The 16,340-nt window shown below is 44.2% G+C and overlaps 1 protein-coding gene across 1 annotated transcript; it reads right to left on the reverse strand.

Moving 5' to 3' along the window:
- Positions 1-1,420: 1,420 nt before the first annotated feature.
- Positions 1,421-11,201, reverse strand: onecut3b (one cut homeobox 3b). Its single transcript, XM_076145052.1, has 2 exons — positions 10,103-11,201; positions 1,421-1,782 (listed from the first exon to the last, which is right to left on the reverse strand). Exons 1-2 carry the CDS (start codon positions 11,178-11,180, stop codon positions 1,421-1,423), a joined length of 1,440 nt encoding a protein of 479 aa, XP_076001167.1. The 5' UTR covers positions 11,181-11,201.
- Between the last annotated feature and the right edge of the window lie 5,139 nt (positions 11,202-16,340).

Raw genomic sequence — 16,340 nt, forward strand, 5'->3', positions numbered from 1 at the left:
CTCCCACCCCCTCACCTCCCTCAGGGACGACGCTTCTTGAACGTGGGGTGTCATCCCTAATAGTTTTGATTGTTCTCCTTATATGTAAATAACCTGATAATTATCAACACGCTCGTACAAAGAGATGGAGATGTTAGAAATGAACATTCGAATACAAATACAAAGCGTCTCCTTCCCAAATCAGTGTGTTTGAAGGTTTCAGAGCGACACTAACATGTAGAGTACAAGTATCTGTATAGAGTTGTTCTGTATCTTGCTGTGAATACATACCAAACACGCTCATCATAAGTCCAGATATCGGTTTGTATGGACAGCAGGTGGCGCTGTTACTCCTGCATGGAACTGGACCAAATGACTGCAGAGGAATTAGAGTGTGTGTGGACGTTATATGCACACACAAGACGTGCTGAGCTGGTTAGCAGGTCAAACGGCCTCATACCGTTGCTTCACACACATACATGTACACGAACACACACACTGGTTAAGCCTTGGTGTGTGTTTCTGAAATGAAGGGGAGGACAAGGTGGTGTATGGCATGGGTTATACAGTAGGTCATTCTTTGGTGTATTCTTCTTAACCAGGGGAGGACTTTACTAGAATTTTAATTTGGATATACTACATATATATGATATATAATTTACCTTTTATTCTGACAGCCCAAATTTCAAATGAAATGATTTTACTCTTGCGTTTGTGAATTTCTAAAAACTATTATCTTGCTGTTGTTTACATTTAGTCTCTGAATTAATACATGTCTATTGATTAAGTAGGGACATCGTTCCAATCCTGTATTCCTGTAATCCTGTAATCTTATTAGGGAAGCCCTTTGGTTCCCAGGTTTCACCTTGAATCTCTGGTGAGGAAAGGCTGAGGAAAGAGCCCAAAGGGAGTAGGGGGGGGGGGGGGGGGGGCCTATCTGGACCCCAAGTAAGTAAGTCCGCCCCTGGAACTATGTAGCTTGTGTTTTTAGTGTGTGTCCTTTTGTCTGTCTAATCAGCACATGTGGTGTGGCCGTTCTTTGGTTTGTTTTACTAAAAGCAACATGTGTGTGTGTGAGTGTATGTATGTGTGCTTGCGTGCGCGTGTGTGTGCGTGTGTGTGTGTGTGTGTGTGTGTGTGTGTGTGTTGTGTGTTTCCACCTCTGGAAGCTACCAGATCTTTGGTTTTGCGAGCCACAATTTGAAACACAAGTAATTCTACAATATTCTGCTGAAAACAAATAAGGCGTGGAACATCTGATTCGCCTGCACAAGTCCTGCACAATCACCGAGACTATGAGCAGAAGAATCGGATTATACCTTTGAATCAAGTAGCTACACACCCCGTATAGCCCGTATGCAGGACCGGGACCGGGACCGGGGTTCGAACCCACCGCTTTAGATGAAAATGATCCCCCCAAAAAACGTCCAGCAAGCCTCAATCAAGCCTTAGAGAACGTCGATGCAGATGAGGTACCGGGGTGAATCGGTGAGGCGTTGTTGTTGTTGTTGTTGTTGTTGTTTCCGTGGGGAGCGTGCAAGTGGCCGTGCACCCCGTGGCTGTGCTCCTCCGCGTCCCAGCGGTCCGGGCAGCGGCGGCGTGAGTTCATGAAGAAGTTGGAGACGGTGGAGAGCTCCAGGCCGAGCTGCTGGGAGATGGTGAGCTGCATCTCCTTGGACGGGCGGCGGTTCTCTCGGAAGATGGCTACCAAGGTGCGACGCTGCAGGTCGGTGAAGACCAGTCGCTGCTTCTTTGGCACCTGGCTGCGCTCTCGTCCGCGGTCCTCCTCTTTGCGTTTACATGCTGGAGAGGAGGGAATAATGGGGGGAGGAGGACAGAACAAGAGAGGAAGGGAGAGTTTTACTACCATCAACATATGCTGAAGATGCACAGAAAACATTGAACTACTAAGCGATAAAAGTTTTTAAGAAATGACAGAAAAAAATAAGAATCTAAATCAAAATACTGTGCTAAGCTGCAACACTAAGGTGTGTGTGTGTGTGTGTGTGTGTTTTACGCGAAAGCATGGATGGCATTGATGGGAGAGGGCTGCGAATATGGAGATGAAATGAGCAAATTAAGATGCGGAGAACTGAAAAGGGGAATGGAAAGCAACCATTCAGTGAGTCGAAAAGAGGAAAGGTAGAGTGTAGTGTTTGAAGTGTCTTAACTTCAACAGCAACCCAGACGCACAGTCAGAAGTGAAATATTCAATGGCAATATTTCCACGAGATTAATTTTTTTCCATACTTAACATTTCTGTGTAGGTATTTTGTGAAGCTCCCTGCCTCCTAGCGACCGCTGCTTTCAGTTCTTTTCGCTATGACATGAAAATAAACCTGGAGCGATGTGAAGCCTGCTTGAGTTGTTCATTCCTTTACAATAAGCAATTTAAAAGTGTTATTTTCTTATCAAAGCTAAACGACCCGAGCAGGGGGACTATTTTGTTTGTCTTGTGGATTTGTCCAATCACAAAGCTCCGTGGATGCAATCGTTTCCAGCCGCAGACGATCAAACCTCCATTCTCGGTTTGTCCTTGAATGCACCACCAAGGAGAGAGAAAATGGCCCCTTCATGCTCACAACTGCAGCAAAACAAACATTAAGGCTCCAATTGTTCATATTTGATGGATTTCCTATTTCAAGCGAGTTTATATTCATACTGTAGTGAAATTAACTAAGTGGCTAAAGCTAAATCAATCTAAACCAAAAAAGTGAAGTGGGCTGAAAACGATTGTGGTTAATGGGTTACAAACGTGTAAAAACCAACAATTGTGTGTGTGTGTGTGTGTGTGTGTGTGTGTGTGTGTGTGTGTGTGTGTGTGTGTGTGTGTGTGTGAGGTTGATTACTCTGCTGGTATTGTTTCATTCTATTCTTCATATCCAATAACAAACATGGAATAAGGGGATGATGATGTTGTGCAGTAAATGGTCCTGATGAAAGTGGAGGAGCGCGGCGTGCTGCAGCAGCCGCGGCCGCGCTGGTGCACAGTGAGCGGGCTCGGCTCTGCTAGTGGAGGCTGGAGGGAGTCTGTTCTGTTCTGCTGCCCTAAAAAGCTGCAATGATCGATTTTCCGCGGTTTTCTCCAGAACACGTGGTCCAGTAATCAGGGCTCCCTTCCCCACCCGATCGATCCCCATCGATCCGCAAGACCGAGGTGTGTGTGTGTGTGTGTGTGTGTGTGTGTGTGTGTGTGTGTGTGTGTGTGTGTGTCATGAGCCCGCGCACAGTCACGCTGGGGAGCATTACTCGGGAGCGCGCGTTGTGACAGACAGTTGGAGAAGAAATTGTTTATCAGTGGAAGAACAAAAGAGATGTGGTGGGCAGAGAGCTGCTGGGGGAGGACAAAGGAACATGAGCCTCAAACATGTCACTGATTATGAAGAAGAAACTCTGTGTGTGTGTGTGTGTGTGTGTGTGTGTGTGTGTGTGTGTGTGTGTGTGTGTGTGTGTGTGTGTGTGTGTGTGCGTTTGTGTGCGTTTGTGTGTGTGTGTGTGTGTGTTTGTGTGTGTGCGTTTGTGTGCGTTTGTGAGTGTGTGTGTGTTTGTGCTGCTGCCTGAGTGTGCAAATATTATACACTGTATGTGGTTTCTACTTTTGTGCACATGTGAGAGGCGAGGAGGGAGGAAAGTGAAGGAGGAGAGGAGGAAAGGATAGGAGGGAGTGAAGGGAGTAAGGCTGCAGTGTGGAGGTGGTGTATGCAAATGATTGATGACTTTACAGCAGGTTTAGAAACAGCAGTAAACAGATTTGACTGTGAGGGGGAGATCAATATCAATGCATGTGTGCACATGTGTATGCGTGCTGTGTGAGCATATGTGTTTGTGTGTTGTGTGTGTATGTCTGTGTTTTTGTGTGTGTGTATGGGGGGGTGCTATTGTTCATCTTCTGCTTCTGCAAGCGAAGCATAATTACAAGCTACTTCTCCTCAACCAAATGTAGCTTATTTTATGAGCTACTTATGTAAACTCCGTCGTCCCTCATTCTTCCTCTTCCTCTACACAGATTCATCTTTCCATCGCTTCCAGACTTCTTCAACTGTTTTCTTCCTCTTGTTGTTTTTCTCAATTGTTTTAATTTGCCCTCAGATTGATAGCCCCCATATTGATTGATCTGCACTTCAGAACCATTTCATGGAACATTTATTCAATTGGTTCAGGCCTAGCCATGCCAGAATCTCCTTGCGGCTCTCTAAGTGCTGTCTCCAACCAAACTCAATACTCCCTAATGTAATGACTGAATGCTAGTGCTAATATAGTGATAATTTAATATGTAATGCCTGTTTTCGAACAAGTTGTGCTACCGGCCATTTTACAATGCCAACACCACTCAGTTTCTCCTCCATCAGCACAAAGCTTCAGCTCGGACGCGAATCTGCCCGTAGCGGGAGCCAGTTGGCCCTGCAGCCATGTTAACCAAACAACGCGCTGGTGCAGCACGGAGTTAGCACAGCGCCTGGGCCCGGTCAATGCATATTCCAGATAATCAATAGACCCATTTTGAAATGAGACTCCCTGAATATTCCCCTGCCTGAGCGATGAACAGGACCACAGGGAAGGAACTGAGGAGAGTTCCTCATTAAGATGGCCTCTCATGAGATCAGAACCCAACCACACTGGGCTACCTTTGGTCACCTCATTACCAAATGAGCCTTTCAAAAGAGACAAGCAGTGACGCTCGGCAGTCTCAAGTGGCACCGGCTCGTGTCACCTCTTTCACATATGTCCCGGTGTCAATAGCGCTAAAGATGTCAGGCAACTGCCACTTTGTTTAATCTTGACCCCCGCTGATCCCAGAGATTAACACCACAGCTGTGCAGACTCTCAAATCGCACTAGTTCCTCCTTTAAGAGTGGCTGTTGGTCTCTGTAGCAGCTTTCATTTCTGCAACTAACCGCCATCCTCACATTAACACGAGGATGAGAGGGGAAGGAGTCAGTTGGTTGTGGTTAGTGATTTTAAGTTTCTGAATTGAATTGTGATATTCATATTCAATACTGCTGATTTTCCCTCCTTATCACTGCCACGATCATTGATAGCATTCATATTATTGCTGATCCTGTTGTTTCATTGTGGTTAGGGGCTGAATTACATTGACCCGGGCTCCAGATAAGGGCAGGGTTCTGTTTGAAGACACTGTGTCTCGTATATGTGGAAATGTAAGAAGGTCCAGGGGGTAACGTGAGCTCCTCAGATGGCAGCTCGATGTCCTCAAGGTATAGTAGTATACGATTAAACAGAGATAAAAGCCAATAAGTGGACGTGAGTTGCACTTAAAGAGCCATCTATCTGTTTCCTGTGATGGGGTAGTAAATAAAAAGGCAAGCAGAATATGACTTCCAGGCGGGGATCATGAGAAGGCAAACAACCACCAATATAAACAAAAATCAATCACACAAGCAGGAAAGCATTAAGTCCTGTGTTGTTACTTTGCTGAAATGTCTCCAGCCAAAACTTTCCTGACTGAGATTTACGACTATTCATGCTGCTGCTGCCACAATTTGATCCCATACAACTCTGTGACCTCAAATCTGACCCACATATCAACAACAACAACAACAACAACAACAACAACAACAAGCTACTGGATTCAGATTAAACAGGTGTACCTAATAAAGTGGTCATCATCTGTGTCTTTGTATGTGTGTATGTGTGTTGGTGTATGTGTGTGTGTGTGTGTGTGTGTGTGTGTGTGTGTGTGTGTGTGCGCGCGCTCGTGTGTGTCTGTTTGTGCGTGTGCGTGTGTGCACGTGCTCAGATGGGGTACGGGGATGTGTGTGTGTGTGTGTGTGTGGGGAGAGGGGGTGAGGGGGGAGGGGGTGCAGACGGTGAACTAACCGCACCGTGCTGCTGCTAGTCGACGCCTGGACAGACGGATGAGACCGGGCTTTGTGTGCGGTGAGACGGGCCCTCTCCCGCCCTGGACGGACTACTGCAGGCGAGAAACAGTTTGCGTCAATCACTCTCTGTCAACACCTTTCAGATGTACGGTTATTGGTTGTATTGATCATATTATAGGCCTATTCATTGCTGGCAAGTAAAACGCCCAATTGCCCCCCCGGCCCTCCCTCCTCCCCCCCGCACCGTCAAACAGCAGCGGCCCAACCAAAGCAAATCTCTCAAGTCTCTTCACTGTACAATAAGCTTCTGTGTATTGATCAATGATGGATTATTTGAAATGTTTCGTTCAATGTAAAGCCTCTATTGTCTTGTTGAGATAAGCGATCAAATATCAGTTTCCCGCCTTACATGTTTTCCTCCAAAGTAACTCTAAATCGGATGGAATGTTTCGCGGAATTCACGCAATTTATTACCGGCGTTATATATACGTTAATAGCATAAACTTAATTTTTTTATCTTTTAATTCATGTTAAAAAAGGTGAGAAATGATGAGACACCGAAAGTCAAAATGAAAATTAAGTGAAACCTTTACAGTTTACAAGAATCATTTCCTCCCAGAAAATTATTTACAGTAACAGACCTCAATCGAATTATATTATTTAATTATCTTACGTATTATTATTTTAATTTTAATCAAAATGGAAAAAAACAACAATAAACATAAGACAAACGAGATGTCGGCCTGTATCACAGCTTTGTTACTCTGATCAACACTATTTTATTTGTATTATTCGTTTATTATTTGACTCAATTCAATTTTACTAGGTCCAATTTGAATTTATTAGGATAATTATCATATTGTAGGAAATTGTGCATCGCAAAAATATGCTTTTCTAAAATACCTCTATGCACGTACACAAAGCGATGCACACACAGAGAGAGAGGGGGGCGGGGGTGATAGAGCGTTACTAACACAAGTTGTAATAAACTTAAGACGGACTAATCACACAAATCCGTTTGAAAGGTTTTATTGGTGTTTTAAAGCGAAGCAGCGGTGTAAAAACTAAAGGAGGAGCTGTCCCTTCAGCACCGGAAGGCCTGTTCACAAACTGACCAGGAGGCAAAATGAATCCTTACCAAAACAACTTACTTTGAATCAGTATATCTATTTATCTATTCATTTATCAATATACTTTAATTTGAGACACTAAATACTCACCAGAAAGAAAAAGCGAGTGGTTGCCAGATTCATTTGACTGACTTACATCTGCAATGCCTTCTGTATGTCATGGAATGTTTTTAACGATATTTGTTGTAGAATAGGAAGTCATAGAAGTGACATTCTGTTATATAGTCTATCTGTATCTGTTCTATACTATGGGGGAGCTTCTGTCCTTCATATGAGCATCAACGTGTTCAGTGGCGGTAAAGGTTTGTTCTGTTTTGGTACAGAGAGAGAGGAATCAAGAGCAGAAATTAAATAACAGTGGAAGGCGAGGATCTGCTGTGCTGATGCTGGTAGAGAGCCAGGAGTGGAAGAAAGGGGGGAGGATGGGATGAAGGAAGGAAAGAAGGCAGGGAGGGAAGGCGGGGGAGAGAGCGAGAGAGGAAGGGAGCCGAAGAGAGCAGAAGAGAGGAAATCAATACCGATTCGGAGCGAGTCAGATAAGCCTGAACAATGTATAGTGCAGACACATTCTATAACAGCCACACACATGTGGAAGCACTCATACACGCACACACGCACGCACGCATTCACACACAAACACACACACTCAGTTAAATGTACTTGCATGCTTTCATAAAGACGCATTACAAACCCCATAAAGCATACCAAGCTTTAAAATCAAATGACATCACAACCTTGAATTGCTTTGAGGATTCGCTGACATGAGCAGAAAACGCTCATTACTACAACTCGATAGGCATCTGGATGCTCTGATGCTCTTTGTCTACACTGGGATGCTCTATACGCTCTGTCCCTCTGATGTGTTGTGTTACAGTATCAGACGTCCTGCTCAGCATCTCACTGGAAATATTGTAAATATTCCATTGATACAAACCCCAAAATGAGTGGCTCTATAGCAGCCTCACACAAATGCCCTGAGTTACCGGCACACACGCACACACACACACAAACACACACGCACACACACTATTCTTGTAGGTGTTTGTGTCAGATCTGTGTTATTGATTCTTCTGAGGGTTTTGGGGGGTGTAAACAGAGTTCTTAAAAAAAAACACTTACACACCCTTTGCAGTGTGTTTAGGCGTGTGGTCCTTAACAGTTAACCACAGATTTTTACTTTGCTTACCCAGAAGATGCTGGTACAAGCACGAACACCAACCACTCTCTTTCTTCCCTCTCCCCTCTGCCTTATACTTATCAATTATTAAGGTCAGTATTGATCCTTTCACTGCCCTGCCTCTATCTGGCTGTTCACACAAAGCCCAAACCTGCCTGCCTTCACTCAATCAATGGCATCTTTCTCAGCCCTTCCAGCTCTTTTTCCACATGTCTGTTTTGCTTTTTTTCTCGCTTTTGCACTCCACTCAGCCCACTGAAGTTTGTACATTCTGATTTAGTCCATTTGGATTAATCAGAAACACACAAAATAAGTATAGGTTATATATAGAGAGAGAGAGTATGGGAGGATTGAATATGTGCATTGTTTCACTTCACTCTCTCATTTTTCTGCACTCAGTGTTGATTTAGAGGCTTTGCTTTGTGTTGCTCCTGTAGCCAAACAACCTGCTTGCTTGTTGCTATGCTCGTCGGTGATATTGTTGTCATACACTGCGGATAGGCTGATAGAAGGTGAAAGAGAGAGGGAGACAGAAAAATAGAGAGGGAGAAGAACACCGGGGAGAGGAAGAGAAGGGGGGTTGGGGAGGGGAAACAATCTTATTGATCTCCTATGTGCAAAGCCAGGCAAACACTGAAAGGACAGAGCTACACTATTAATGACACTCACAGCCACAGCTACTAATCCTCATCTATCTATCTATCTGTCTTATCTGAAATGTCCTATGTTTATCTATCTGTCTATCTATCTCTCTCTCTCTCTATCTATCTATCTATCTATCTATCTATCTATCTATCTATCTATCTATCTATCTATCTATCTATCTATCTATATTTCGCTGGCAGTCATATCGGAATACATTGTTGTTTCATGATACAAAAAAAATCTTTTAAATTTTGTTTTTCATTGCTGCAAATTGCTTTGAATTATATGTTGTTTCGAGTGTCCAAAAAGATAAACACCATATTTCCCACTTTGATATTGGTCTGACTGCCACCAATGTCCATCCTTGTTCTAATCAATAGAAGCTCATATTAAGCTCATCATAGCAGTTCCCATGTAGTTTATGGATTCCCTGAAATGTTTGCATGGAGCATACATGGGCTCGTTTGGGCTCAGACCTGTGTTATCATAATCGATGCGTAGTGTTCAGATGTTTTATCTGTTCTGATTAGGTGAGTTGGGTCACATTTTCCTCCTATGGGGACAATCAGCACGCAGAAGGAGCGATGGTCTGTGCGTAAAAAGCACATACACCAATGAGGAGTGTAGGCATGCAGCCATACCATGTTCTAAATTTAGAGCTTTTACTACAGAGCACTAAATGAAAAGCAGCAAGAGGCCGTGCGGTTATTGCGTCTTTCAGCTCCGATACGAGTATTGATCCGTGTGCCACATTTAAAAGGGAGAGTGGGAACTGGCGTATTGATCCGGCAGCCCGGGGTCACCCTTCTTCTCCCGCGCAACTAGTTAGCCCAGTAGCCCCAACATGGTGTGTTTATAGTCGGGCAGAGAGAGGGGGTGAGGCGGGAGAGGGCCAGTATTTCTCACTTTATTGTGGATCAATGGCGATTTGCTACATGCCGGTCAAAAATATGGACCTCGTTTAGTCTATATACAGCCGCGTAAACGCACATGTACCATACACGGCCAGAGGATCTATCGCTTTGAATTCTACAACTCCAAAATCAGCCGTGTGTAAATTTCCCTGTTAATATTCGTCATTTGTATCAGGTTCTGTCAACGTTTAGGAAGTAACAAAGCCGTTATTTTAAGTGGTGAAACCAGGTTTGACTTTACGGGCCAGTCGAGCTGTCCGCGGTGCTGAATCTTTGAGGCCCCGCGAGTTTCGGTATGTTTGTTTTATTGCGCGAAGTCATAATGGTGAGAAATTGGCGTGTAGCCCCTCTACAATTTAAATCAATGGCAAATAAATGAATTAATTGGAAAGTAATGATGAAGGGCTCATATCTTACCGGCCAGCCTGAGAGCAGACATCCGCTGGAACTCTGGCTCCTGCAGCCACTTCCACATCCTCCTGAAGGTCTCCCGGCCTGACTTGAGTTTACTCCAGGGCTTTGGGTTCCGGAGCAGGTCTGACAGGGTTCCCTGCGACCGGCTCAAGATCCTCTGGGCGAATATGGCCTGCGGGATGGAGTACCGCTTTAACTCGGCTGTAATCCTCTGAGCCACTTCCTTTGTGTTGATTTCCTCCGCCTGGATGCCCGAGCCTGATACTCCCTGGTTGCCTCCGTGGCAGTGCCTCTCCCGCTCGCCCAGCATCACCGCTCCGTTTGCCTGGGAATGGAGGTGACTGTGGGGATGATGGTGCATGCCGTTGAGGTTGGAGATCATGCCGTGGCCGTGACCCCCTAGACTCCTGGCCAGGTGCTCCTGGTCGCTTCGGGACAGCATGGAGGCGTGGGACTCGAACCCTGACACCGGAGACAGCATCTTGGCGTCGGTGGAGAGGTGAGCGCTCGGCCCGTATGCTGAGAGCGGCTGCTGGGAGTTGTGCAAAGAGCCCAAGCCGCTGGAGAGCGGGGACAGCGAGCCGTGGCCCATTCCGGACACTGACATCTCTTTGGGATAGTGACTGTATAGGTTGCCCATGGAGGCGAGCCCCCGGTGATCGTCCCGCATCAGCGTGAAACTACCGCTGACGTTGCCGGCGGAGAGTCGCTGATGGGCGGCAGCGTGGTGGTGCGAGTGCGGGTGGTGAAACTTGTCCGAGACAGTGGATATTGGAGGTAGATGCTGCAGGGGGGTCAGAGTGGTGTACGTGTTGCTAAGGCTCATCCCGGTCTCGCACATGCTGATAGACGAGTGGAGGTGTCCGGACAGCGCCGACGGGTCTGTCCGGTAGTCCCCGCCGGAGCCCTCCAGTAGCGAAGCCATGCCGGACACCATCGCCGACCGGCCACCGGGAGCGTGCGAGACCAGATTCCGAGGAGTGGAGCTCGGGGAAGGAGACGGCCGCCCGTGCGGAGAGCTCATGAGGTCCCCCGCCTGCGAGTGCGAGACGCTGTGAAGGTTCTCCATGGTGAGCTCCATGGCTGAAAGGATGTACGATCCCAGGTCCCTCCCTCCCCACCCTCTCCCCCTGTCTCTCCTCGCCCCTGTCTCTCACTCTCACACAGGGACGCCCTCTCTCTCTCTGTGTCCCTCTCTCTCTCTCTTACCTCTTAGCCCTCCTGGAGTGATAATATTACCAAAAGGTTTGAAAGCCAATCCATTGATTCAAAAAGCATCTCAGACAATCCCGGTATTTGTTAGATCAAATTATGTTCCACAGCAGGTTTGGAGCCGAGCGTGTGTGGTGCGTTCACGGGGATAGTAGCGCTGCGCTCTCCCGGGCTGGATCTCATCTCTGGTCCTACAGCGCTTCCAGTAAGAGCAGGCTGATCCGCGTGTCAGAGGACCGGGAGCGCGCATGTGTGTATTTAAAACGCGCGGCGGGCACGAGCACCGTTTGCTTAATTGTTCTTCGTGGAATCTGCTTCCAAACGCGAAACACTTAAACACACCTCACACACACTTTCTTTTCTGCTGATTGTCATTTCGTTTTGAACTGTAAGAATTTAGATTCGCCAAACACAGTGTTTGTAGGCAGGTGTGTGCGAGCGCTTGTGTCTGCGTTTGGTGTGTGTGTGTCCGTGTGTGTGTGAGAGAGCAGAGGTGTGATGGTCTTGACATGCAGTATGAGTGAAAATACTCAATTCTCAATTTTCACTTTGGACAGAGGGGAGCAGATAAACGTTGCTTTCCCACGGACTGTATGGTTTTGCATTTATGAGCTTAGTGATAAACCTGATCAAAGTATTGATTGACTGAGATTAATGACGTGGACCCAGGATGGTTAGGGGGATGTGTGTGTGTGTGGGGGGGGGGGGGGGGGGGGGGGGGGGGGGGTTAGGATCCCAACACTGCAGACCAATGAGAGAGCAGCCCTTAAGTTCATTCAGGAGGTTCAATTTTGGACTATAACATTCCTATGATACATATTTATTCTCTCTATATTGTATGTTCTACAATATCCTTAACCTATAAGAAGTGAACAGACCGAGACCTGCTCAGTTTAAAAGTGCATTTGGTTAAAGGAAGAACACAAATGATCTGATGTAGCACACGAAATTTAAAATAGATAACGTAAATTAAGCAAATAAATAAATGAACATCTTCTTTACTTGTTAAGCTGTTTGGTCAGTTGTGATTTTATGTTAAATCTATTAACTGGGTCAGTTAAGGAGGCCTTAAATGAAGTAACTGCTTACTGTTTAATTATATTATTATTAATAATAATAATAATAATAATAATGGTCATAATAATAATTTATAAAATAATCAAAAGACTAATTAAATCAATTCATAATATGTCCGTCTTTCTTTTGTATTTTGTATGCTTATTTGTGTTTTCGCAGACGTTTAGTGTGTGTGCGTGTGTGAGCGCGTGCGTGTGTGTGTGCGTCTGTGTGTAATCAGTGTGAGTCAGTTGAGGACCAACAGATATAAATGAGGAGCGGAGCCGCTGCGGGTTCAGATCCTCTGATTGATGCGCGGCAGAAGTGCAGATGCTGCGTGGCCTTTTTATCTGACCGTGTGTGTGTGTGTGTGTGTGTGTGTGCGTGTGTGCGTGTGTGTGTGTGTGTGTTTGTCCGCCTGTGCGTGTGCGTTTGTATTATGACTCAATTTGTATCCATTTTGAACATCCGCTTTGTCTTGGTTTTAATTTGTAGGGTGCACAAGGAAAAATCAAAAATCAAAATCAAAACATTGAGACATTTATGCCCTAAAAGCAATAAATGAAAAATATTGCGCAATTCGTCCATTTGTTCTTTAATCATTAAAATATAATCAACCGGAAAGACAATAAATACTGCTTTTTAATTGGTTGTTTTATGGAAACTGTAGCCAACGTCACACTGTAAATACATGCATTACACACACACACACACACACACACACATACATCACACAAACACACACACACACTTTATAGTTTCCGGAAGATTTTAATCGTGATTAGTGTATGTGAGAGATATAATTTTTAGATTAAGATTAACTTCGTATTTTTTTAGGAATGAGTGAAGTACAGTGAAGGGAAGCACACACGCGCACGCACGCACGCACGCACGCACACACACACACACACACACACACACACACACACACACACACACACACACACACTTGATCAAATACAATTTTGATAGGCCCTCCATCCTAAACAAGATCTCTCTCACACACATAAACCATATCCAAAAAGGCCATATATCAAAACAGCTGCAAGGGTTAAAACGATAAGAAGAAGAATTTCGGCATTATCTAAAATGTGTCAAAGGTTATTTCCGGATATGATAAAGCTCCCTGGTTGAGCTGTTTCTCTTAAGTTCAAAAATTGATCGCTTCTTTCGATGTATTGATTATCGATCACTTCAACCTAGACCCGAGCTGTTTCCCCCCCAGTGTGTGTGTGTGTGTGTGTGTGTGTGTGTGTGTGTGTGTGTGTGTGTGTGTGTGTGTGTTGCATAAGATTAATAATTGTGTGCGTGCAGGCCTGCATGTGTGTGATTTATGTGATTATATATGTATATTTTGAATTAGTAATTGCATGTTGCTTGTTTTTATACAGAATTCAATCCTGATCAACCCCTATATTGTTCCGTGTGAGGGTAAAAAAGATATTCTCTTTTTCAGATGTGTTGCAGTAACACACTTCAGTTGTGTTTCAACGTTTTGCCTTGGTTTGGCAGCAGAGGTGCGTTCATGCTCCGTGTGTCTGATGGGATATTGACGCTTCACACACACTTTTATATCGCATTCAAACAGGGTTATGGCATGATATCTATAGCTCGATGTGTGTGTGTGTGTGTGTATGTGTGTGTGTGTGTGTGTGTGTGTGTGTGTGTGTGTCGCTGTGGAACGCGTAAATGTGGTATAACCTTGAAAAGGAAACATTTATTCATTCATCCATTTATTTTGTTGAGTATTTATATATTTTAAATTACGTAAGAATGGAGTAATTTCTAGCACATATCTTCCCTTAAGAAATTTTGAGGGTAAAAAAAACAATCCGATGTAACAAAAATGACCAACAAAAAGTTCATAATCCTGTGATAAGAGAATGACGTAAACGCACTGCGGGAAAAGTGTAAGAACAGCGCAGAAGAGGAGAGGGAACGTAACACGGCTTCCTCTTCCTCATCAGCTGAAAACGCAGTGAGAAGCAGACATGCGTCATTAAAGGCCATGCAGAGCAGCTTATTTATGTTCAAACAGAGATGGACTGCTGCAAGGGCGAGATCGAGATGCAGGCTAAACGTGACAGAAACCCACCACACAAAAATAACAACATATGATAAATAAAGTAAAAAATAACGTGGTAAGTATGTTATTCTTCTGTTATATGAGTCACTCACAGAGGCAAGAAAGGCTGGAGTGCAAGTTCCTGCATGTATGCAAGTGAAATTAATACATCAGGTATCAGCTATGGATCATTTACTCAGTTTTCACCAAAAATATCTCAACAGTAAAGCAACAATTGACTGTAAAACATCATCAGAACTGTGACATATATTCATTTATATATTAACTTTGGAAACGTCTTCAATATCAAACACATGACTGTAAGTTTAATTATCAATTATGCTGATGAAATATTTTTCAAGAGGATTAACACAGCATATTAGCCAGGGTAGTGTTTTCACTCAGTCACACATTTGGTTATTCTCTGGGTGGAGTAATGATGCAGACAAATGAAGAAGTGCTGGTAAAACTGCACTGAATATATGATCATAATATATAATAATCTGCAATTAACCAGAGAAAATGCAGCTATTAACTGCTATTTACAACTGAAGTGTGTTACCTTTTTTCAGTTATAAAACAAACAGACAAAAAAATTAAATAACATTTGGAACATATTGTGGTTTCTGAGATAATGAATCCATGCTGCATTATGGTCCAATTGAAGGAAAACAATGATCATCTATTTGAAATTGTGTTTAAAACACTGGCACAAAGCTATAATCTACGTGCCATGTCATTATTTACATCTCAGCATTATATCATCTAAACATATACATTAAAGAGATCAGCCTGCTTCATGGTGAGAGAATCTCATAAGCTGGTGCTCGTTCTCATATATTTTTTAGGCTGCTTAACAGCACACTAATGGCGACATTTTCATTAATCATATCTCTTTATCAAGCGAAAATGCACAGTGTACAACTTCTCCTGCATCCATATCCTCTCAGGCAATGGTTGCTAAGTAACAGAAGGAGAGATGTATTGAGACAGAATAGTCAATCAATTCTCCTGTGGTGTGTGTGTGTGTGTGTGTGTGTGTGTGTGTGTGTGTGTGTGTGTGTGTGTGTGGGTGCGTGTGTGCGTGAGTGAGTGAGTGAGTGAGTGAGTGAGTGTGTGTGTGTGTGTTTAGGGTGTTTGTCCAAGTATTGTACAACCATATTGTCTCCTGCTCTGTGTGTTCCTGTAAATAAAAGCCGGGAGAGATTTGTTTCAAAGCTACAAGGGATTTGAACTTTCCAGTTACCTCAGCTGCGCGCACACACACACACACACACACACAAACACACACAAATAGGATCTACAAATTAACATCCACACACAGAAAAATTCATTAATCCTTTCCCACTCTTGTCAACCGCTTAATCAAAACTACATATCGATGAGGTGGTCTTTAACCATTTTATATCCACACGTCAGGGTGGCCTTGCTTCTCCTCTAGGGATTATCTGTTTCACATTGCATCACTCTTATCTTCACCATACAAAGTAAAACAACAGATGGTCCGGTGGTCAGGTGTGCACTGGAAACCTTAAAAGGACACACTGGACATTGTTGGCTCGTGTGAAATCGAAACCGCTCCAAAAACACGATCCTGACCTCTGTGGATTGGGTTGACTGGAAACAATGTGCACCATCAGGGTTACAAAGTTCTTTACAAAGTTGAGATAAGATAACTTCTGTGGTCTGAAGTGCGACAACTAATGTGGTCTGAAGTTACTCACTGTCATGTGATACTGACTGACCAATCACATGCAGAGCACACCTGCAACATGGAGTTTGTTTTCCCACAATGCAGCAGAGCAGAAAGGGAGGAGCTACACTCACAGAAGGCTCAACTGCTCAATCAGCACCTCCACTGAATTACTGTATAAACCAAGGTCCAGCTTTGTTTTTGTTTCTGGCACG

This window comes from Genypterus blacodes, unplaced genomic scaffold (assembly GCF_046128005.1).
Source record: "Genypterus blacodes isolate CSIRO-AG114 ecotype Tasmania unplaced genomic scaffold, CSIRO-AGI_Gbla_v1 ptg000029l_1, whole genome shotgun sequence".
In the NCBI taxonomy this organism is placed as follows: Eukaryota; Metazoa; Chordata; class Actinopteri; order Ophidiiformes; family Ophidiidae; genus Genypterus; species Genypterus blacodes.

Bases quoted from the DNA above. Each gene is read 5' to 3' on its own strand.
- onecut3b (XM_076145052.1), bottom strand. From the start codon at position 11,180: ATGGAGCTCACCATGGAGAACCTTCACAGCGTCTCGCACTCGCAGGCG. The intron at 1,783-10,102 runs GTAAGATATGAG...CCTCCTCTCCAG, and splicing joins GTCTGCTCTCAGGCTGGCCG to CATGTAAACGCAAAGAGGAG.